Genomic DNA, 25,900 nt, shown 5'->3' with positions numbered 1-25,900 from the left:
CTGCTCCTAATTGCAGGCACGGGCATGGGTAACCCCACTACCTGTGTTCCATGCCTGTGTTTCCTTCATGCTGAGACTTGCTCTGGTGTTTGAGCTGGCGTGGGTGTGTCTCTCCTAATCTATGAGGTAACACACACACACCCTCTGTTTTCTACAGCCTATGGCTGGTTTCCTGCAGGTGTTTAAAGGCACCTCCTACTACAGGAAGTACAAAAATGTATTAACCAAACTAAAATTCATAAATCAATGGAAATTAGCTGATCAGTAAATATTCGCATCTAAAAGATGCAATGCCGCATCCCAATTGGTTGAATCAATATTCATATTTTGTGCAGAAAAACGGGACTTTTTAGGCATAAAGTAAAATTAAACAATAAATATTTTAATAGTAAACAATTTTAAAACCACAATAAAAATTTTGTACAATTGTTTGTACAGCATAAACAATATCACAAAAGAGTATTATCATCACAATTTTTTTCCCTAAACGCTGAAACAGGGTTCTTTTTCTAACATGTGGGCTCTTAATTGCAGTATTCTACATCGACGCGTTTCGCGACTATAAAGTCTTTTCAGGATGAATCAAAAGATTGAGACCTACGATTTACAAACATGATATATAATCAACATATATAATACTTACAATTCTAAACAATGTATAGTATATCAGTTTTACAAATTATTTTACAAATATTTTTAACATTAGACTCACTACTGTGCAACACTGATAACCAAAATGCAATAGACTATTTTATCCAGTTGAAAATTGGATCCCAACACATAGTGGAGAGCAATGATAGCAGCAGATTGGACAAGAGCAACAGGTGTTGTTGAGGAGCCTATTGGATGAATAGATGGATATTGAGAACTATTTCCCTTAAGTTGCAATACAATTAATAAGTAGTTGGTTGAATAATGAACTATTAATCAACCAGAGTAAGGTCATATCAATATATCCCATGAGTATAAGTAGAATCATTTACGATGGCCATAGTTTGAAAGAAAATGGTATTCATACGTATTTGGTCAGTACAACATCTAACTATCAGGTATAGACTAAGAAACAAACATACATAAGGGCCAAGAAAAAATAATTGTCAAATGCAGCAGCAGGTATATATCAATGCTTGCCAGTTGGATGTAGCCATAAATAAATGCCAAGGAAACATAATTGCCAATTTAAACAACAGGTATAAATCTCAATGCTTACCAGGTAATTTAAGATGGAAGTAAAAGCACTAGTATGCTACATCCTAGTAAAACAGAACTCATTATCAGCCCCCCCCCCCCCCCTAATATGAGTACCGCAGCCAGACTCATCCATCCTTTCCACCACTCCTCTTCCGCTGCATCTCTTTGCAGACCCATACACTGGCTTCCATTTAATCTTAGAATCAAATTCAAGCGCCTGTGCTTTGCCTTCAAATCCCTCCACAGTTCTTGTCCCACATTTCTGACCTGGTGAAAAAGTACTCCCCCAGCTGCTCTCCGCTCCTCCAATTACCTACTAATGACTTTCTCACTCATAACCACATCAAACGCACGGATACAAGACTTCTCTAGAGTTTCCCCAACTCTCTGGAATGGTCTTCCACGTCCTATTCGGCTTGCTCCTACTTTCTGCTCATTTAAAAAAGCACTCAAAACCCATTTTTTTAAACTTGCCTACCCATCTTCTGTCTTTTGAAACCATCACTACTTCCCACCACTACATATCTCCCAACCTATTGTGTGTAAATTCCCCCACCTACTAGATTGTAAGCTCTTCATGGCAGGGTCCTCTCCTCCTGTATCACTGTCTGTATTAGTCTGTCATTTGCAACCCCTATTTAATGTACAGTGCTGCGTAAAATGTTGGCGCTATATAAATCCTGTTCATTAATAATAATATTAATATTAACAAATGGCAGAACCCTAGCTGAGCTGCTTCAGTGGCAGCTCTGAAAGAGTGAGAGGAGATGTTAACATCATGCGAACTTAGATGGACCACACAGTTCCATAATATTGAAGAAAATTGAACTCGCACATCCTGCAAAAGACCAGTGAGGGAGTAGGGGGAGGGAGCCAATGTTCATTAGTGCGTAAAGCACCAAAAAACAAAAGGTTATAGGAAACTTTATAAAGAAGGGCTTCATGAGAGGAAAAACAAATTTAGTCAGTGGCTTTGCACAAATTGTCATGCAGCAATGCCAACGTAATCGGGGCCCAGTCACCTGGAACAAAACATTTTTTTGGGGACCATTTAAGGCTTGCTGAACTGAGAAAAAAAAGCATGTGGGCACCCTGTGCAATTGCAGAAAAATAAACAAATTACATCCTGGTATGCCATGCCACTGTGTAATCGACCAATGCAGATGGTGCAAAAGAATGTACAATGCAAAATTCAAATCCACTCAGGCAAACCAAAGGTGATCTGAACAAGAAAGACCAACTATGTCTGCTTCTGGCATGAGGGTTTGAAACTTGTCGAACTGAAATCATGCCAAAGCATCACCAATTACTTTTTGTTTACCATGCACATAGGAAGCACTTAACCAAATATTCAATTCTAAACACCTAAATACAAGATAGCGAAGGAGCTGGATGACAAGCAGACATTTGGAGGAAAGGCAATTAAGCGCATATAAAACACCTCTATCATCTGTTCGAAACAAAATGTGCTTATTCCGAAACCTCTCACTCCAAAGCACAACAGACACCAGGATTGGGAAAATATTAGACGTCAGGTTCCTAGAGACCTAAGAAGAGTTCCAAGAAGCCAAGCACCAGTGGTTATCTAAAATACCAAATGTTAAAGTCTTCTTTCAAGCAAGCCATCAAATAAACGTGGGAAAATGGGAAAGAATCCAGCCCAGAATTAGACAAAAATAAAAGTTCTTCCTATATATATATATTTTAGCAGCAAGCCTAAAATGATTGCATACATTCTTTTTGCTAAGCAAAACCTGAAAATTCCTCCCAAGTGGTCTAAGTTTAAGAACGTCCTAGGAAGATGCATACGTGATCGGAATCAACTGATGAGGAATGTCATTGTTCAAAGACACACCTTTAGGGAGAGAAACATGATGTATAAGGTGAAACTCTGAAAATTCCTTCTTTGGGACCAAACCCAACAGAGAACACCCAAAGTTCTAAACAGGAGGGGAAGAAAGGGCCAGTCATCCCAACCCTCGTTAATTTCTTTTAAAATCTAATCTTAAACCCACATCCTCATGACCCACAATAGAAGGGAGGTTCCTCACTGGCGTCCAATGGAGTTCTGAAATGATGAAAAAGGAAAGCCAAAAGCAAAGCAAAGCAGTTTTGGATATCTAGGAAGGTTTAATATGTTTAAATTTTTTAATAAGTTAATTAATCTGATATTTATCCTGTGGTGCTCATTGGCTATTAGCCTGAATCTGTGACATGAAAGTTTCCCATTCGGAACCTAGAATGTCCATGGTAATTTAAGAGATAAATAGAAGCCTTTCTATGAAAGAGTAGGGGTTGAACCCTAATTATTAATACATCACAAATTTTGATATCTAGGAAGGTTCTAATAAATATAATCCAGTTTAAATATGCCCAGCCTGTTAGTAATAAAGTATAAACAAGAAGAGATAGGGACAGACAGCCTTTAAGGGCAAATATATTATATGTGTTTATTAAGTAAACAATTTCATATGGCCCGGACTCTAACAGAGACCAACACATTTAATCAAATAACATGATTTTGTGAACACAAAGTGACAATAAAATATCTTTTTGCATAGGTTCATTTTTGTACAATATTACTCATCGACTAAAAAGTATCTCACAGTGCCTGAAGCGTTTGGCCTTTTGGCTTTCTCAGGGGACCATTGAGATCAAAGATAAATCTAAATATGAAAGTAAACCATTATCAAAAATTATACATCTATATACAACAAAAAGCAGGTTATGCACTTATAATAATTTAGGTGCATCTACTTACATTTGAGATAATACTGTACAGATTAAATAGGGGACAGCTGAATCAGTGTATGCCAAGAGGTTCAGATAAATTGTTCATTGGAAATACAGATTGGATAATAATTGTAAATATACAAATATAGTTGATGGTTTAAGAATTGAGTGTGTGAGATTACTTACCATGAAGTCTGGCTGTAGTGTATAAAGGGACCAATGCTGAGAAGAGTTGTTTGAAACAGCTACATAAAATCCGATAAGGTATTATTGTTACTTATATATAATGTGTCCAGAATTACGTATTATTAGGTATAGGAATTGTATTGCGCTACTTACTGCTGGTTAGGAAATTGTGGGATTGAGAAGTTTAGATAATGTATCAAGATGTCAATGACAAACGGATCTAAAAGTCATTTATGAAGATGTATGAAAAGCTGTGCTTTCAAAAATCCACTAGATGGTGGTGTATTTATATAATTGAGTAAGAGTATCCCATAGAGAACAATTGTAATTTAGGACGTTTTTATCTCATTTGTATATCTGTTAGAAATAATAAAAGTAACTATCCAAATATAGGTGGCTAAAATCATATATTGTTTTAAATGACAGTGAATATGATGAAATTTACATTGCTCAATGCGATCCCATTAATTGCTAATGGTACGATTGTGTTCGATTGTAGGAGATAAGAAAATAGATGGTGTTCTGATATCCCAGTTTATATGTATAGGAAATAATATTAACAAAAGTTATGATAATACATTTATAAGATAGTTTTTCGATCATATATCCATATTAAACATTAGGGGTTGTCTACTCACTTCAGTTATTCAGAAGATGTTGATTGATGTTGTGGGAATTAGGGGTAGTTTTTAATCTCCCAGTTTCTAGCATTTTAAACAGAAATAGATAAGGATAAACTGGTGTGTATATATATCTGAAAACATCTTGTCCTTTTTGATATCCAGGATATAGTCTTAAGTACTTGGTGGTTCATATAGTGGTAGAGCATCAAACAGGGCGTCCGTAGCACAGCCTCAAGGACGGACTGATGCCGCTGTCCTAAAAAACAAAAAAAAACAAAAAAAAAAAAACCCGTGAAAAATAACTGCCAGGGGGCGGATACCAGTGGGTGTGTATAATGACCTAATCGTTAGGAAAGTTTCACTTTCACTTTGCGTATGAATGCAGCATGTCATCTACTGCAGCCTTACATCTCTCCCTGTACAAACCCTCATATCTCATGAACACTATGTCCTACCGACCCGGGGACCCTCATAGCTAGCAGTACCCTAAATTTCATCTCCACACCTTTAATAAATTACAAAATATGGGGGGATTAGTTATAAAAAGTAGTGACAACTGAACATCAGGGTTGCTGTTTAAAAAGTTAGTGTGTCTAGAAGCCCAAATTTTAACAAACAAATTAGGGACCTCTGGGGCCACTTACATAACAAGGAGGTGCGACCCCCAAATTTATACCTACCTGTCACAAAACTAGAAAATGCTCATACCGGTAATACAGTACACTTTCCCATTCCCTACTTTGAATCCCAATTTCCTAAGAACAATGCGATGCAGGTGAACAAATTCATGGATGAAAGTGGGGGATACCTGTAGATAACACTCCCTAGTTTCATCAAAAGGCCTCTGCCAGAACTGGTGGAACTCTGCCCATAATAAAAAAACTACCCTGTTACACATTGCTGGAGGCTTCCATCACCTGAAGCCCAAATTCCCATGAACAATGCGGTGCAGGTGAACAAAACTAGAGGTGCAAGTGGGGGATACCTGTAGATAACACCCCCTAAAATTTCATCAATAGGCCATAGCCAGAACAGGTGGAACTCCGCACATAAACTACCCTGCTACATATTGCTGGACGCTTTCAGCACCTGAACCCCAATTTCCCATGAACGATGTGATGCAAGGAAATTGGGCTTCAGGGGATGGAAGCATCCTGCAATGTGGACCAGGGTAGTTTCTTTTCCATGGGCGGAGTTCTACCTATTCTGGAAAAAGCCTATTGATGAAATTTTAGGGGGTGTTATCTACAGGTATCCCCCACTTTCACCTATACATTTGTTCACCTGCACCACACTGTTCATGGGAAATTTGGCTTCAGGTGATGGAAGCCTCCAGCAATGTGTAACAGGGTAGTTTTTATTTATGAACGGAGTTCTACCTGTTTTGTTGATTGCCCATTGATGAAAATTTAGGGGGTGTTAGCCACAGGTGTCCCCCACTTGCACCTCTTGTTTTGTACACCTGCACAGCACCATTCCTGGGAAGATAGGCTTTGGGTACTGGAAGCCTCCAGCAATGGGTAACAGGGTAGTTTTTTTATGGGTGGAGTTCTACCTGTTCTGGCATTTGCCTATTGATGAAATTTTATGGGGTATTAGCCACAGGTGTCCCCCACTTGCACCTCTTGTTTTGTTCACCTGCACCGCACCGTTTATGGGAAATTGGGGTTCAGGTGCTGGAAGCCTCCAGCAATGTGTAACAGGCATGTTTTTTTTTTTTTTTTTTGGGCAGAGTTCCACGGCCTATTGATGAAATTTTAGGTGATATTATCTACAGGTATCCCCCACTTCCACCTATGAATTTATTCACCGGCACAACATCATTCATGGGAAATTGGGCTTCAGGTGATGGAAGCCTCCAGCAATGTGTAACATTGTAGTTGGAGTTCCACCTGTTCTGGCAATGGCCCATTGATGAAATTTTAGGGGGTGTTAGCCACAGGTGTCCCCCACTTGCTCCTATGATTATGTTCACCTGCACCGTACCGTTCCTGTTTAATTGGGCTTCAGATGCTGGAAGCTTCCAAGAATGTGTAACAGGGTAGTTTTTTTATGGGCGGAGTTCCACCTGTTCTGGCTATGGCCTATTGATGAAATTTGATGGGGTGTTATCTACAGGTATCCCCCACTTCCACCTATGAATTTGTTCACCTGCACAACACCATTCATGGGAAATTGGGCTTCAGGTGATGGAAGCCTCCAGCAATGTGTAACATTGTAGTTGGAGTTCTACCTGTTCTGGCAATGGCCCATTGATGAAATTTTAGGGGGTGTTATCTACAGGTATCCCCCACTTGCACCCATGAACTTGTTCACCTGCATCGCACTGTTCATAGGAAATGGGGTTCAGGTGCTGAATGCCTCCAGCAATATGTAGCACTGTAGTTTTTTTTTTTGGGCCTAGTTCCACCTGTTCTGGAGATGGCCTCCATATATGTAAATATAAATGGGTATCAATGGATTCAGTGTTCCAGGTCATGCAGCATTGCTAATAACCTGTGCGCAGCCTCTGTTATGTATTTATGTGTGATAATATGATAGAATGTTCAGATCGATAAGTATTGCCCTCACCTGCAAGGCTAAATAGCCCAAACCTAATGCAGGCCCTGATCCAGGGTAAAAAACCCCGGGTCAAATGAGGGAGGGGAAAATGGACCAGGGATTGTGGGTGCCTATTTTGGCATCCCCTGGTTTAAGGCACCCACATGTGTGACAACTCATATTATAGCATACCACAAAATATAAACTGTAACGGATGTTGTACATATTAAACAGTACACATATTATACAGATTAATTAGAGGTGTTTTGCTAGATATAAAGCACATTTGCCTATAAAGTAAATTTTTTCACATATGTATGACAACTCATATCAAATCCATATACATATGTATGACAATTGTCATATAATTTACACATATATATAACAACTCATATCATAAACAAAACACATTTTTCACATATGTATGACAACTCATATTATTACCTCTCTACAATGCACACAAATTCATATTAAACATTACAGTTAATATACAGATTGTTCAAAAGTGTTATTATTATGTCCACTTCATTCTGAGGTCATTATTGGTCTTATGATGTGGGTATATGTCAATCAAATGGAGACAACAGTATGTACCAACAGGTGGTTACATGTATCTATATACCTTATATTCAGTCTATCCATGTTTTCTATCCACATATGCATAATGTAGATATGATGAACCTATGCACATGTATAGGGTTTCATATTCATTTCACTCTTATTCAAACTATTTGAAATTCTATTCTTAGGGTAGAAATGGTTTAAAGGAAAATGCATCATTAAGACCAGGTGGGGAGGTTGCCTTCAAGCAGAAAATCTACTTGGCTTCCAATTGTAAAAGTGTTTTATCAGTGTCTCCACCCCTATGGTCTTGAGGGACATGGTCTAGTACAGAGAAGGTATGTTGCAACCCCACATGATAACTCAGTGGCGTTAACATTTTACCCAAATTTATCCTAGTTATATGTTCATATATGCACTTTCAAAAAGCCCCTTTAGTTTTGCTAATATAGAAATTTTCATATTGGCAATCGACTAAGTAGATGACTCCAAGGGTGGAACAGTCATTTCGATGTTTTATTCCATGTAGAGTTTTGTCAGGAAGAAGAGTATTCTGCCTTTATAAGATCCACCTACATTGGGGGCAATGCCCACACTTGTAGGTGCCCGATATGGATGTAGATTCTTCAGATACCTGATAAGCCCTATAATGGCTAGAAAAGAATGTGTCTCCAAGAGATTTTGATTTTCTGTATGTGATAGATAAGAAGGTAAAAATTTAGTTGTAGAGGGGTCTCCTTTTAAGATATGCCAGTGTTTGGATATGATATTTTTAATACCCCGGTGTTGTCTACTATATGTTGTGATAATCCTTAAAATGTCTTCCTGTGTGGGTTTCTGATGTTGGAATAATATTTGATTGCATTCCAAAGCTAAGGCTCTTTTATATGCTTTTCTAAGGATTTTGTTACTGTATCTTCGAAGAAGTAATCTCTGCTTAAGCGCTTTTGCTTCCAGTTGAAAGTCTTGTTCATTTGTACAGTTTAATTTCAATCTAATGTTTTGAGTGTATGGGATACTATCCTTCAGGGATCTGGGGTGTGCAGTCCCTGCATGAAGGATAGTATTTCCAGATGTATCTTTGCGATATAGTGTGGTATGTATTTTACCGTAAAGTAAGTATCAAGAAATGGAACTCCGTGTGAACCTAAATATATCGTAGATTTCAGATTATATTCATTGTTCTCTAGAGATTCAAAAAAACTTTGAAGAGTAATAGAGGAGTCACCCCAGAATATGATGATGTCATCAATAAATCTTTTCCAATTAAATACATGTTGTTGGAATTGATTTATCTGTAGATTAGAAAAAAGTTTTTCTCCCAATCACTTATAAAAACATTAGTGTATGAGGGGGACATTTTGTGCCCATGGCTACCCCCTGTATTTGGAGGTAGTGTTTGTTGGTAAATATAAAAAATGTTTCTTGTTAGGATATATTTGAGTAAGTTGATTATGAACTTGTTGAATTCTAGATTGTTGGGATAGTATCTAGAAATGTGTTTGTACGTAATTTCTATACCTAAACTATGGGGTATGGGGTATGCTGCAGTATAAGGCTTCAACGTCGATGGTGAGATATATCTTTGATCTCAATGGTCCCCTGAGGAAGCCAAAAAGCGAAACGTGTTGGGCACTGTGAGATACTTTTTAGTATATGAGTAATATTGTACAAAAATGAATATATGCAAATAGATATTTTATTGTCACTTTGTGTTCTCGAAATCATGCTATTTGAATAAATTAGTTGGTCTCTGTTGGAGCCGGGGCCATATGAAATTGTTCACTTAATAAACACATATAATATATTTGTCCTTAAAGCCTGTCTGTCCCTATCTCTTCTTGTTTATTTTCTTTACCAATAAGTAATTTTGTTTTTTTTAAAAAAATACTACATTCTTTTTTTTGGGAAAAGTGTTTAAAACAATAGACCCGTTTTAATGTTCTTTTAGCAGTAACCTAATAAAAATGTTAGAGTGTTTGCAAATTTTTTTGCATTACAGATAAACAAAAATATTGTTAGCATCTTGCATAGATAATTGGAGTTCTTAAGCATACTCAGTGCTGACTTTTTACAAAAACACAGACTAAAACTGGTAAGATGTTGCGGAGGAACAGAAAAGGGAGCCATTCGAGGTGAAGATAAATACAATTACGTGACGAGTAGATATTGTGTATGTATTGTATTGTAAAAAAAAAAAAAAAAAAGAAGCAGCTCCAGGCAGACTTACAGGCTCCCAGTTACAAGCCAGAAAAGGCAAAGTAAATAACAAATGGTGAGATGTGTGAAGAAATCATATTCTATTGTTGCAAGTAATTACAAATAAAATTGAAGATCAGTAAAATTGACCCTGGGTTTGAGGCAAGAGACTGAAAATTATAAAAAAATGTTTTAAATATAAATTATTGTGATGCGAATTAACCAATGCAGTTAAAATAGCTTATCCATTTTATTGAAAAGATCTATTTGTTTATAATGATTTGTGATTTCATTTCCCCCTAAATCTGTATTTTGACATCTTTGTCTGTGTGTAGGGTGTGGGCTGTGATATGCTGTGGTTTTTAAAATGGCTTTAATTTAAAGTCATGGGAAAGTGTGTGCTAATGGAAAGATGAGAGTGGGGATTATAAAGATTATGGAAGTTCCAGAAAAGTTAAAGAATCCAAAAATCTGTCATTAGAAGTAAAGGAGGAGCTTTGGGATGCTTTGAAAAGCAGATGTAAAACATAAGAACTGTATAAATTATTATATATTCAATAAAGTATATGAACACAACAAATCTCTAATCAAAGAGGCCTTGAATCCTGAAGGCTGTGCTCAAAAAGGGCAGGCCAAGAGCTAATGACTATTTATCAGTATTGTATGTTGACATTTTGCAGCTGATCTCTTTACTAATGGTGAATTACCATGCCTTGTTCCGTACTGCCTGTATGCTAAGGGGGTCATCTTGGTAGAGACAGAGCTTTGCTTCCTCATGTCTGAGCTTTCCCTGATGAATTTGGTGGGGGAATATTCTTGAAGCAAAAGAGAAGGTGAATGAATAATAACCGAAATACAACAAAAGAACCATAGTGGGCCAAAGTTTACCAGCAACACAAAGACAGCTTTTTTTCTCTGAAACTATTGTGTACTCCATTTGTTGCCCTTAAGGCATGTCGATATTATTTAATTTTATATACAGTTTCTATTTTTAAATCTGTACTCCAGGATTTTTTTTAATGTTTTTTAACACAAAAGTTACCTCCTATTCTCTTGAATGAATATAGTAACTTTTACCATTTTATCAGAAGGATACTTTCAAATTTCCTTTGGAAAACCCTAGTGTACCAGACATTTATGTCTTGGCTTTGTTGTACAATGAATTGTAAAATATACTAGAGCAATTTATTTTAAATCCGCACAACCCTAATACAGTATCTGTACTGTATAGTATCTGCTTTATGTATTGCTGTCTGAGTATTGTGATGCCCCAGATTACTTTTTCAGCAGTCACTACAGTTATTTTACACTTCTGGATTATCGCTCATCTTCGCCACTGCATGCTGTGGTATCCCCTGCCAGCCTGTACATACTACGAGAAGATGGATGTAACCACAGTTTGCAATAAGGGTGCAGGTACTCTACTCACCCAAAGCAACATTATAGCATGCATTTATACACGTTCCCCAGAAAAGCAAGTAAATTGCCTCTACTATCACAGGTATATTTTTAGGTTTTTATGCTGTCTTGTCAGAGTCATTTATTAATATTATATAAATCAAAGCCAAAAAGCAGACACCTTGTATTCATTCATTCACCTTAAGAGGAGTGCAATATCAGTTCTAAACGTTCATACCAGTATCTATATTAATGATTACAGCAGATCTAGACAAGCTGTGTGGATGCTCATTGCATGCTAGTGAGAAGACTAAAGCTGCGTACACACTTGCATTTTTTGTCGTTGGAAAGGATCTTTCACGATCCTTTCCAACGACAAGGGAGTGCACGATGCATGAATGGTGCTGTACATACAGCACCGTTCATGCTCTATGGAGAGGGGAGGGGGGAGAGCGACGGAGCGGCACCCTGCTGCTAAGGGTAATATGTGTGCCATTAGAAAGAATGATTTTTTAGGGGAACAGTGACTTTTAATGCAAGCTCGCCAGTGTAAAGCTGCCGGATGCGCGGCTCCGGCCGCAAGCTTTTTCAGTTGCTGAATTGCGCGACGGCGTACGATTTGGGATCGCGAATACGAATGCGCGAGCGAGCGTCTGATTCTGCTTGATGACTTAGGGCCTATGTATATTGGGATGTGGTCCAAGAGAATTTCAGTCCTGAAAGGTACTAATGCCAGGTAATTACTTGTGTATAGTAAAGGTAAGTATTCTGGCTGTGAACATGTTACAACTGCAAGCAGAGTGAAAATCAGGGAACCATTTCCACATTATTAGTCTGAAAAAGCTTCACAGTCAGTGAACGTAAACATCGGAATATATTATGTTTGACATGTCAAAATCAAGATTGATGAAAGTTAAGTAAAGATGTTTTGTCATTTAACAATACAAACTGAATGTGTACAACGGGCACAGAAAGGAGCCTGTTTATAAAGTGGTGATTAGATAATTTTTTTTTCTTTTCTTTTTCTAATTAACACTTTTTCAATGCCTGATTTTTAAAAGGGTGACTTTTTTGGCAATCCCTGTTCGATTACTTGGCTGCTCTAGAAGCCCTTATATAAATATACAGATGGTGGAATTAGTACAGGTAAAGGTAAAGAAAAAAAAAGGAAAATGTAGGGTGAGAAGACTGTAAATTCACTAGGTAAATGGACTGGGTAGTGTATACTAATGAACACCACTGTAATAGTGAAAAAAAATCTATTTCTGAAATACAGCTGAAACATTCTTCAAAATATTTAAGTCTTTATTGTAGAAAACCCACAAATATAAATGCCTCCTAAATTGGGGATCTCAGTAGCCTATCAAGTACACCTATTGTAATGTATGTTTATATAAGTGCAGGGAAAAGAATACACATATAAATAAATAAAAAATTTGAATTCTAAAATGCTAAGGCTTATTCCTGTAATTTTCTGTATATAAATACTAGTTATTATGTTCAGGTGTGTTTATTGATGGGGTGTGAGTGTATACTTATATTCTTATGTGTACATTGTAATGTATTATCTATGTGGAATATCCTGTGTTTTTGGTCACCTTGTATTAAATGAAAGACCAATGGATCTTATAAGAAGAGATTTATTTGCACATATGGTATACATAAATATTATTTACAAGGAAAGCGGACCTAGGCAGTGAAAGGAGTAGATGAGGAAAGGGGGTCTAACTCCAAGATAAGACAAAGACAATCTTGCTCTCAAGTCACATTCACTTCTTGAAACACACGCATTTGCAAGTTGAGCAAATCAAATTTTTAATTAAAAGTCCTTCTTTGGGGGTCACAAAATTTATCACTATACCGGTTAGATTGAGCTTGTGCGGATGACTATCCAGAATGCATAATATCTCAGCTACAGGAAGATTGTAGTATATTCCTGCACAGCTGTAGGCAGTAAATGTTAAAATCACCAAAGTGCCAAGGACTGCCAAGGCGTCCACTCATGAAAGATCAAGCAATGTCACCACCATTTACACCAATGATGTCTGTTTCATGATCTTCATCTGCCTTAAACTTGCTTGTCTGTACAGTGGTCCCATGCCGCCAATCATCAGTCCACCACAGCGGATTAATGAATAATCCTTCAGGAAAGACCACTGTTCAACTCAGTGGAGAAGAGCACAGTGAAATGCCAACACCTCATCCCCTCCCTCGTTTCAACAGAAAAAAACAGCTTGTTCATTCATATGTTACTGGAAATAAACATTGTTTACCAACCTCTGATTTACAAATTTTATCTATCTCATCCGCGGCCTCATTAAATTTTAATGTGGTCGAGTCCTATTAATTTACATTCAAATGCTGCTGGTGCCCACAGATAGTACCAGCTTATTTTAATATTTAGCAAAATGTATTACCACACAACTTATCAATTGTCTTCCCAGAAAAACTACCAAAGGCTGTGGCAAATCCAAATGATTTATCTTTTAAACACATTCGCTGCCTATGCCATCCAGATCTTGTTAGAAGATGAAAGTTCTGTTGTTCAATTACCATTACAAATGTGGCTTGCTCTAGAGATTTCTCTAGAATAAAAGATTTTGAACTGTGTGTTCGTGTGTTTGTATTTAGGCATCTCTGTCTATATAGACATATATAATACTCGACTCCCTAACTTATAATAGTATACTTTTATGTTTGTTTATTAATATTCGTGTTTAATATTTTTACATTTTTTTTTTATATTTTCAAATATAAAGGAATACCAACCTCCGGTTTCTGGCCAGCATTTTTTTCAAGGCTGCAGGTAAGTGATGTACTACTGGCCACATAAAATGTTCTTCTTGATGTTCCGTGGGCTGATGTAGCAGCTCCAGGTGTTATGCAGGCTTGATAATCTGTTTTGCTCTTAGTGAGGTTCCTTAGAAGCTGTTTTTTTTTAAACAACTTCTAAGGAACCTCACTTCACCTCTATTTGTTGAGGTGAATGAGTAAGTACCTCACCTCTATTTGTTGAGGTGAATGAGTAAGTATTCAATGCTTGTTTGCCCCGCTAACCCCTTTGTGTTGTGTGATTCAGCATGGCAAATGTGACACGTCCAATGCCAGTTAATTGTCCAGAAAAGTGTTTTATAACCAAGGTTTTGTGGAGAGAAAGATATTTCAAGGGTTCCCCAATGGTAAAAATATTAGGAAACATTGCCCTAGAAGAAGAGATCTTGAATCTCAATATTTACTTTAAGCCTTTTTTTGGATCTTTCCACAGTAGCTAAAAATGCACTACTCTGGAAATACTACTCCTGCTCCTGCATTCATCTGTAAATAAGGGAAAACATTTAGTATGTTGTTTATTAACTGATTGTATAAGAAGGGAAGTCAAAATTCTTGTTCACAAGTCTTCTACTTTCATGCTGTTTTTAACTTAGCTTTTCGATGGCAATTCAAAATAGTTATGGTGTTCAGGGTAGTTAAAGGTGGCCACAAATATAAAGACTGTGCTTCTGTAAAAATTATATCTTTAAACTAATACATTTTCAGCCACTTGTGCTTTTGTACCTGTATCCCGCTTATAGACCAGGACAAGTTTTATATTATATGTGTGTGTGTGTGTGGAAATTATGGAGTTAATAATTTGTAAGGTTGTTCTTTATGTGATGTCATCTGCACTAACTTTCTTTCAGAAGTTGTAAAAATAATGTGTGTGTGTGTGTACATGGGGTGAACCACAGAGAAGATTTTTAGAGAAGTTACAGTTTGCTGCATTTTGTTGATGTAGTGTGTATGACCCTAAACCTAAGAAATCGACTCACTGTTTCTGTTTCCAGAAAATATTAAGACTTTTCCTGAGTACTAACGGTTTAATCCCATTGTTATAGGGCATTGAAACAATCTGATATACTTCTGGTAACCCCCAAGGAATTCCTAGCTTGTGGTCAATCTTTTAGCAGATTAACCTGTAGTTCAGGTCAACTAGGAGTCCACAACCTTAATACCAGATATTCCAGTGTTTGAAGGCTCTGTTTAAAGAGCAGTTAGAAACTGTGCAAAAAACCTAAGTTTAGCTGGCAGCCACAATCCAACACCCAAATTAGGCTGTCACAATTCTGTTCCTGGCTATGGCAATGTGGGTTAATTGAGGCCAAATCCTTCAGTGTAATTTCTGCTCCGCGTTCTTCCCAGGGGCAACTCCAGTGTTAGGCCAAATACTGATTCTCGGAATCTTCATTGTGACCTGATTGTTTATCCTTCTAGGGAAGGTTCTGTACTTACAAGTGCCTGACATGCCCTTGTTAGGTCAATCACATTGAAGAGTAGTAGTCTGTGTGATGCTGATTGTCTAGGAGACAGTATGGTAGAAATTTTGCAAGAGATACATTGGGATGACCCAGAACTTTGGTTGTTTTACATTCTGTTGATCCTCCCAAGTCTTGTTTGACTTGTGGGTTCAATAGCGGCATTTCCTCCTGCTGTCTCAGGTCATGTTTCCAATCCTTCCTCTTACCAGGAATATCCTAATCTTGTACCCTGAGCTTCACTCAGCTCTAGTTTTTGTATGATCTGGGGATTTGTCACTTCCTATAGTCCTTGATTGCAGTTGGTGGGACATTGCAGGACATTGGTACTAATGCTATTTACAAGGGACTACACAATAAAAGATTCCTGTTCCGTTAAGAAACCTGAGGCTTACAAGTTTGAGTCAACTTGAATCTGCTAAATAGATGAATTAGAGACACTACCAGCCACTTTCTTAAACCCATCAGTCACATAAATTTTCCACTGTACATGCATGGAATCACAGATAACTGCAGCACGTACACAATAAAAAAATGTAATCCTTGTTATTTGTCTTAGAAAGACCATGGGGAAGGCACATGAAAAGTACACTTTGTGCAGAATCAGTCTTCTGTGTATTATCAAAGTGACTGCTTGATAACAGACAAAAACTGGTCTTTGTTAATAAAGACATACTATTCACCCTCACAATGAGTTGAACTCCTGTGCGACTAATTGTTCACATTAAATGTTAGGTTTCTTTCAACCCACAAATTAGGGAGGTGAAGATATAAAAGATAATGAAATGTGTATTGACAGAAACCTGCATTATTAGAACATGAGGGTTGTCATTTTCCATTCTTCTCATTAGGCCATTTCTTTGGCTGCCACGCTGATTCAAAAGCTTTGGTGATCATTAGTTCTAATTTCACTATGAAATTGCTAATCTGCATGCGTATTCATGTCCTTGCATATTGTGGGCAGTTTGTAACCCCAGCAATCCTGCATTGAGTTTTCTTTCAGGAATCGTTAAACTCACAGTATTTAGGCACTGTGCACTATATAGGCTGGATGGACCTTCCTGACATACAGCGGGCCTAATTTATTTGTTTAGGCTATCCAAGACTGGGGAAAGAGATAGACTATCATGGGAGAACCTGGGTGATCCAGCAAAAACTGGAATAAATCTGGTCCTGGACGAAAAACATTTGCTAACTAATAGTAAATGTTTTTAATTCATCAATCAGCAGTTGTTTTCATCTGCTTTAAGCTTATTCTTGGGTGTTTTTGACCACCAGTTATGAATTGAACTTTACACCATCAGCAAGATGATTATATACTTCTGGAGCGGCAGAGAAAATGGGCAAAACCTCCTGCTAGTAAAACTATATCTATTCCATCAAAGTAGTCCTGAACTGCACTACATCAGAACACTATTAATAAAGGCATGGGTTTTGGAAAAAAAAAATAAAGTGGCTTTAATCAAAAGCTAACCCTTCTAGTTAAAAGCAATCCTACTTTCATTTCTATCACATTTAGTTTTGTTTGTATTTTCTTGAGAGATGGTAGAACCAACAACACACATAATTCATATGATCTACTCTATAGGAATATGTGGTTTATCAGACAGTGCCCCCATTTACTTCTGATTGCCCTGTGGTACAGTTGTCATGCACACACATCCACTGTAGGCAGTTTTGGCAGCGGGCAAGGATCAATTAGCACTGAATGGTCTGTGGCTACACATCAAGCTGGAATTGTTAGGAAACGCTTATCAGGCTGGGGATTCCATGCTGTGAGCCTCCGAGTTTTTGCTGCCTGGACCAACCTTTTGTCTGTGACCCCAACTCTGCTTGTGTCTTGCCCTTGTGTACCTTGTCTGGTGGACGGATTACCTGTGTATGACCTTTTGCTCTGGACTTCCGGACTTGTCTCTGTTGGAAACTTGGTACTGCTTTATCTGTGGGTCCTGGTCCCCTGCAAGTCCTTCCCCAGACACCATCCTTTGTGTACTAAGTCCTGGGGGCCACTGTGTGCTGGGAAACGCAAGCAGTCTCCCGAGGCTGAGCAGAGGCTTTCTAAAGGTGAAGAGTGTGGCGTTAGATTGGGAGACTGGTGTCTTGTGAGTACTGTTGCTGGACCAGGGCCTTACAGGAATCCATAGGATTTGTTGTTTTGAAGATGCTCTGAGTTGTCTGGCTTCTGTTAAAGTCACCTTAGACCTTTACGCTTGCTCACTTTACCCGTCTCTTACACATCACCTTCAAGAACTGTTCACTTGACGAACAATATATCCTACCTCCTGGCAGGTGACACTCCAACAAGATAATCAATGGTATTCACTTCACCTTTTGATGGTTTTAATATTTTACTTAACATGACTCATGTCGGCAATGTTTTATCCAGCAGCATATACTGTATGTGTAATATGACGCAAGTATATTGTAAAACCAAAATCCTTTAGAACAAATGACCATTTATAGAGTTGTAGGTAATATTCTCACTCAGTAATAGTTTTATGAGTAACTTCCTTTTTGTTCTGACTCATGAACCTAAAGTGATTAAAAGAATAAAGCAGTATAATTCCCCCCTTAGTCCAAAAGCAGAATCATTTCCTTCTGGTGCTAAAGTTTGCTCAACATACTTTTTCATTAAATTACAGATATGTCATCAAAATAGCTGCTTGCTAAGGTGTTTTCTGTTATCATAAAAGTAACAACAGTTTTACTTTAAAATAACATTTTCTGTCATTTCAATTCAACTTCACTTCAAGTGGCTTGGATTGGCTGCAAAATGTCTTCAACATTACAAAAAAGACTAGTTGAATTTGACTAACTACTTACTAGATATTTATTTTCTGGTTTAAACAGCAAGGTTAACTTCCAAAAGCACGTTCAATTATTACTAATAAGTGGCTATTTTTAGTGTGGATTGTAGATTTTTTAGGCAATAACTCTTTGATCATTTTGACATTTCTGCATTTTAATAGCAATGTGTTAAAATTACATTTAATTTTATTATCTTTATTACATAAGATTGGAGGTGATATAGGCATTCTTTATACAAATATATCATGAATATTATGAAGCCCGATCTAAACTGCCTATCGCTGGGGGCACAACAGTGACATTCAAGTTTGGGCTTCATGAAGCCTACTTGGTCACTTTGGCACTGATTCACTAAGCAAAATCGGAGGCTCGGTCGCGCATTCGTATTCGTGATCCAAATTTGGAAGCCGTCGCACAATTCACCAACTAAATTTCAGGCACTGGCGTATTCCCGCGAAAGTTAGTAACAGAAATGAGCTCGCTGCTGGAGCTGCGCATCCCTGGCAGTTTTACACTGGCGAGCTTGCAATAAAAGTCACTGTTCCCCTAAAAAATCATTCTTTCTAATGGCACACATATTACCCTTAGCCCTAATAAAAAATGTTTGTGGTGTTCAAATGTTTAAAACATCTATATGCGCTAAGAAAAAAGCATATTTTAAAATGTAAGTCAATTATATATAGTGGGCAAAGATCTAAAATGCCATTCAAATCTGCAAAAACACCATGAAGGGATGGAAAAGCAAGAAAATGTTTGGCACAAAGTGGATTTGGCCTTGGAACTTTGATATACTAGTACTATTTGTTTTGTATAAACACCTAAATAATGCATACCTTCCAATATTTATGAGCATTAAGTTAAGCATTAACACAACATCTGTTCATTTCTAAGAGTGCGAGACCCTGCTTGTGAGCTTGGCAATCAATGTGGTTTGATGTTGTGCTTGGCAACCTGGACCTCCTTCCATCACCATCAGGTGTGTTAGAATGAGTATGCAACTCAGCTACACTTACAAAAAAAAAAAACATCAAGCATTAAAGATTCAAACTGACCTGTAAAATGGACTGGAGATGCGCACAGAACAGGGCGCAGGTGTGCGCTAATCAATTGCTATCACCTCATCATTGAGGTTAACATCTCCTTCCGAATCGCGCAGCTGAAAATTAATCGCCTTAATTGGCGTATTCGAGATCTTTGCAGAAAACCGGCAGGCGAGTTCACTAGAACTCGGACCCGACTGTGCTAATAGAGGTCGCTGACCAGCGCGCATTTCATTGATGAATCAGGCCCTTTGTTTCACTTTAGTTCTCTCTAGTTCCACCACTGCATCAGCATATACAGTACCTGAATATATTTTTACCAGTGGAAAAACAGTAAATGTTAAAAAAAAAACAAATTTGATTATTGTCCAAATGTTAGAATACAGTAAAAGATTTATGTATTCCGATTAAAATTTCCTAAAGCAGTAGAAAGACTACTCTCCAATGACACAGGCAGTTGGGATTTGTTGCTCATCATATTTTATCCCAAAACAAGTTTAATCCCTCCCTTGGATTGCAAAAGCCCATTTGTAGATATCCAACAAAAGAAATTTCCTTCAGTTATCAGGATTGTCCTATAATAAATGACACAATAGGAAGTGGAAAATATGATGTTCTATGTAATTCCACTGGATTAACATATTTCTGATCTAGCTTCTTTTGTTCATGGAAGGTGTTCTCTTTTGATGTTTTACAAATATTGTACGTCAACAGCTAAATTCCATGTGCATTTCGCAGGTGATCACCATGTATTGTTTCATGGTTTTCTCATTGGTGAATATACTTTTCTTTGTTGCAGAACAAATTCACCTCCACTGAACACGTGTTCCGTCACTGCATTAAGAGACAAACCATCCACAATTAGAGTGTGTATCCAAGATAGCTAACATGCACAAAACCTTTTACAGGACAATAGTGTTTACATTACTTCCAAGGTAAGGAAAGATTGCTTTCTCTAAATGAAACTTGAGTTAAAACATTGATGATAGCAACAAAATTTGTAACATTATTCTAAAGAAAGGATTCAGAGAGGCCGCTTTAAAGCAAATCACTCATGAACAAGACACAATGGTATTATAAACCAAGAAAATACAAACTCCTATTATTTGGGTTTTAGGGTTTCAGCACTCTGTTCCCATCTCCCAGTTGTGATCCTTTATTGTTGCCCTGCCACATGGGCTTATGGGTACTACAGGATGCCATTTAACCCACCTTATGAAGGCATTGTCCACTGCTTTCTTGATCAGGAAGCATACCTAATGTATGAATCTTTAACTAATGTATTAGGTTTGATGAATTTATAATGTATGTTTTAGAATTACAGAGCTGCCTAGGCTTAATGAAATAGAAAGAATGTATCAGCTTTTTTTAAATAGAAAAAGAATGTACATAAATTACAGTATGAGAAGAATGAAAACGAGAATTGGGCTAGTTAATATGGGGCAGTGCGGGGTGTCTGAAAGATTTTTCACTTGGTCATTTTAATAATAAAGTGCATGATTTCCAAATAAATAATATTTTTTTTAAACTGGCATTTTATTAACAAAATGCTATAACATTTACATTACATTTATTCTAGAAAAGCAGGAGTAGTAGGAGAAAGGTTTTGTGGTACAGAAATGATAAATACAACATCGTTCAATATTTGGGATCATTGGAGAGCTCCAAGGAAGGGATGGGTACTGTACAGGTGGGTGGTATTCTGGCAAATCAGGTGTGGATGGGTGTGTCAGTACATAGTACTTATAGGTGTATATATACAATGTAGAAGAAGGAAAGATTGTACTGAACAACTGGCATTCATTATTACTCAGGTAAGATGCTGAAAAGCAGAACTTTCATTTTCTTTTCTTGGTTTAGCATGATGGTTATCATTTCTTGGCAGATAAATGGACTTGGTTAGATTGTTAGATTTATAATTGATTATTCTTTAGCTTTCTACAATTATTTTGAAATAAACTTTCAAGTGAAATGCTTCCTCATTGTAATTTTTTGGTTTGATTTATTGTTGAACATTAATGACTAAGCTTGCTATGCATCTTTAGTCAATCAACCTAATTATGTGTTTTGTAGGCGTATAGTCTATCCACAGAAAAATCGCTAAAGACCAGGCTAAGTCATATTTTTGCTACATTTAATGAAATTAGTAGTAGGATTACTATAGTAAACTGTTTCTTTTTCTCCAATACAGCCATCATGTTCTTTACATTTGCCTCTGTTTTTCTAACCCTTGCTGTACTCACCCCAAAGACTCAAAGCCATGATGGGGCTATACCTGGATGTCATATTCACCGTAAGTGAACACTAGACCCAGATAAGGTGCTGGGGAATCTTAGTATATATGTGCATGTTTAGTAAACCAAAACAATTTAGTAAAAAAAAATTTAGTAATTTCTCTCTGATCTTAGTTTGTAGTTTGGTTAAAAATTCTATTGAGAAAAAAAGAAACCTGGTGAGGGTTATATATCAGCTGGTCTCAGTGTAAGGCAATGCTAAACAGGAGAAAGGAGACATGTTAAATACAAGGTTACAACTTGAGTTAAAAGAGACTTTGCTGAAAAAGAGACAGCGTGATTTACACCTATGTTTTTTTTGGACCCTACAGCATTTAATGTTACTATAAGAAGTGATCGTAAAGGGACTTGCAGAGGGACACAAGTAATAAATGCATGTGTCGGTCACTGTGAATCTAGCGCATTCCCTTCCAGGCATTCAGTGTTAGTAGCCAGCGGATTCAAACACAATATAACATCAGTGTCACAGTGCTGCACCATCAGCAAAATGCAGAAGGTAGGTGTCTGGAACAAACAATGGAATAAATATTAAAATGCAAATATATATGAAATGTGTATTAAATGCTTACCCTCAGGGTTTCCAGGTTTGCGTAAGCACTTGCTGCTTGTGCAAGCTATGGTTAAGGGGTGAGACAGCTGTCTATACTTTTTCCGGGTTTTCCTTCTGTAGAATAAAGTTTTTGGGGTTTGTTGTTTACAGAAGATTCTGATCAGCATTTATATTGTATATTTATTGTAGTTAGAAATATTCTAATCAGACTAAAGATGATATGTAAGTCTAGAGTAATAAATATCAATTTATAGTACACATTTTTTTTTTTTTACTATTTTCAAAAACGATTTACAGGTTTCTCTGGTTGGGTGGCGCCTTAAGGCATCTTGTCCATGGTTGCTCATAGGGGAATGAATGGGGCAGTAAGAGCCAGTTTACCAATGCCAGCCTATCCCAACAACACACATGGCTGTTCATGTTGCAGAAGCTTGAAGGTTTGGGTCAGCTCAAACCTAGCTGGGAACCACTGTTCCCACTGCCTGTGTAACCTATGCCTGAAAGTGAGGAAACTATAAACTATGCTCTTTCCATGCCACCACATTTCACAGCTTACAACTACAGCTTTTCAAATTGCAGTATTTTGAATTAAGTACCAACATATCAACACCTGGAAGGGCACAGCAGTGACACAGCCTGGCACCCAGCCTTCTGGCCAGTTTAGGTTTGTTATTTAGGGAGCTTTAGTCCTCAGAGAAAAGTCATAGACACAGCCAGGAAAATTAAAAATTGATGCACAAAAAAAGCCAATCTGACATCGGTTCTCCATCATGAGTTCAAATCAGCGAATTACCATTTAGTATTTCTTGATTTTTGTTACATTCTTTACCTGACTTTATTTTCTTTTTATTTTCTTTTTTTTCTGTATATACTGTTTATCATGTTTATATATCAGTGAAAACATTTGCTGTGTCAGTAAATTTTCAGTGCTTTTGGTAAAAAGAAAATGGGTAGTCAGCAACAATGCCAGCTCCTTTTTATAATGTAACTCCAAGACACGTGAATATTATAGAATCCTGGCACCCAGCTCCATTCCCTCATCCCACAGATAGTGGGAATATCCATGGGGCGTATGCCGCATTGTGCAAAAATGTTACAGGATAGAACTGTGTACAAGGTGTCACAGACATGCAGCATTTGATGGAAGGAGAACACAGAACATTTATAGAAGATAATAGATAATGTGATAATGAAAAAATATTAATGTGTCTGTATTACTAGAAATTGTTCATAAAATACAAATGTTTTCAGTACTATAAAACCCTGGGTCATAAGAAAAAACTCACAAACCCTGTCAGACCAATTACCATTAATAATTTATAGAATACTGACTCACAGATATTAAATGCAAAAACAAACATAAAACTGAACAAGAATATTATTTTAGAAACTGTATTAGGGGAAGTAGAGCAAAGAACATGTGTTAATCACCCTCATCCCTTGTACCTGATGGTATGACTCTCCTGTGGTCACACTCTGGACATCAGACTTTCCCTGTGCAGCAGCCTTGAGATTACATTGCTGGGAGGTCCATTCATCCACTACACATGCACTGCAGACAGAGCACACAAAATGTTTATGACTGTTAAATGACTCTTCTTCCAAAAAGCTCTATCTCATGGCAGTTTTTCTGACTTTAATTTAAATTAATTGGGTTGTTGCCATTCTTTGGTATGACAGCCCAATACACATACCTACACTTGCCTGCAGATAACACCAGTGACTGTGTGCACATAACTGTGTGCACATAATATCACTGCAATGAATGTCAGTATCGTACTAGTGAAAGGCAAGAGTGTTAACGGCATAGTTATATTGCTGTCCTGTATCTATAATTTGTTTTTTCACCCATTGTAAAATGTCCACCCCATTCACTTGTGCCTAATGTCTGCATTTGATCATTTTACAATGGACAGAAGTGAGCAGTACTCACTAGCATCCATTACTTATGGGAAATTGACCTTTCTGTGGTTTTGATTATTATACGGATATTACCATGGAAGCTGGATTGGAGTGGAATGACTGATATAAATGATCTTCACAATAGGTAACCTGCTGCATATTTGGTTGCTGTTAAAAATTAGTAAATGTGATGCTGTTGTTTTCCAGGTGAAGGTTCGCTTGTTTTGTGGGTCATATCGCTGGGAGGAAATAGAGATTGGTTCTGCAGAGGAATGCCAATGTGACATGTGTCGTCTGGCCCGATATTAACTTTCCTACTACTCCATGCTGCTGGCAAAATCACCCAACCATACATACAGAGGCTTACAGCAATTCCACTGCGCTTTGAAAACATTAAAAAGTTGTGACCCTACAATAACTTTTGATCAACCATTGTAAACAGGGTTACACCGTTCACCCTAGTGAAGGTACTGATATTCAAGCCAAAATTTATTTATAAGTATTGGAAAAGGCTGGAACCTTTGCTATGTTTTACTGTTTACTTCTGTAGATGTACCAGTCCAATAGCATCCTTAAGTAGGCGCGGGGGGGGGGTACAGACATCACCAGGGGCTGACACCATTTCGACGTATGTGACACCTCACAGCCAATACTCACATTCTCAGCCCACCCAGCTCCAGTTCTGGCTACTCCCAATGTCATGGCATTGAATGCTATTTTGTGCCTCTTACTGACTGTTGCCATGTATGCACAGCAGGCACTTCTTTGCAAACCCTACTACTTATTCCATCCAAAATAAGTTTTGCTATGACTTTCACAACAATTCAACCCAAAACTGACTTTTTTCCAGTTAATATTGGTCAGCTAAAACATTGTAATAAACCCTAATTATTCCATTCGCAATTAGTAACCATAAAACAAATATTTGGTTATTTAGTAAGGGTCCTGACTTTCTTTTTCTGTTTATTTCTAATATATGTTCCCATGTGTAAACCTTGCATTGTAAACCCCTAATTTATAAGGCTTTCTAGTTATATTTATATAAAATATTATATGTAAATTGTGATTCTGAACAGGTTTGAAATTCAAGCACTGCTTCATAATACATGTGCATTTATTTATTATTTATAAAAAAAATTGTGTATGGTTTTGCTTTCCCTTTCTAATAAATATGTAAGAAATGTAAAAAATTAGTGTGTTTATTGGATTTTTTTGCTCTTCCTGGGAAAAACATAACACATTTCTCATTGTCATTATTCATTAAAGAAAAACTAAACTAAAAAAGCAAAAAAAAATACACAGAATCCCGCAGTGAAGTCCGATCGCTCCAGGGGTGTCCTGCATCAGGTCCCAGGTCTTCCTAACATTCGTCCCGGAGCCACCCTCTTCTGCTCTTCTTCCTGGTTCTTCATCCTACGTCAACCGACCAGGCGCGGGGTCGGGTGACATAGGATGAAAAAAAAAATTGTGCATGTGTTAGATCAGCAAATTTTTCTGTTTGAGCGAAAAGGCTCCTTCTGTGCATACCTGAAAGGAGCTCCCAAAAGCCTTCCGGGATGCCTGACGTAGGTATCCCGGGAGG

The 25,900-nt window shown here is 37.4% G+C and overlaps 1 protein-coding gene across 2 annotated transcripts in view; it reads left to right on the top strand.

Moving 5' to 3' along the window:
* Nucleotides 1-25,508, top strand: part of GPHA2 (glycoprotein hormone subunit alpha 2) — a 30,703-nt gene extending 5,195 nt beyond the window's left edge. Inside the window, exons 2-6 of one of the 2 annotated variants that reach the window (XM_072421427.1) lie at nucleotides 14,192-14,238; nucleotides 20,372-20,507; nucleotides 21,764-21,865; nucleotides 22,178-22,362; nucleotides 24,526-25,508. In XM_072421427.1, coding sequence (XP_072277528.1) covers nucleotides 21,769-21,865; nucleotides 22,178-22,362; nucleotides 24,526-24,627 — 384 coding nt within the window. In that variant the 5' untranslated portion in view covers nucleotides 14,192-14,238; nucleotides 20,372-20,507; nucleotides 21,764-21,768 and the 3' untranslated portion in view covers nucleotides 24,628-25,508. Of the gene's footprint in view, nucleotides 1-11,989; nucleotides 14,239-20,371; nucleotides 20,508-21,763; nucleotides 21,866-22,177; nucleotides 22,363-24,525 lie in introns of those variants that run through there. The other variant, XM_072421426.1, reaches the window with a different exon arrangement.
* Nucleotides 25,509-25,900: the final 392 nt, after the last annotated feature.

This window comes from Pyxicephalus adspersus, chromosome 9 (assembly GCF_032062135.1).
Source record: "Pyxicephalus adspersus chromosome 9, UCB_Pads_2.0, whole genome shotgun sequence".
NCBI lineage: Eukaryota > Metazoa > Chordata > Amphibia > Anura > Pyxicephalidae > Pyxicephalus > Pyxicephalus adspersus.
This window is presented reverse-complemented; position numbering and strand designations above follow the sequence as displayed.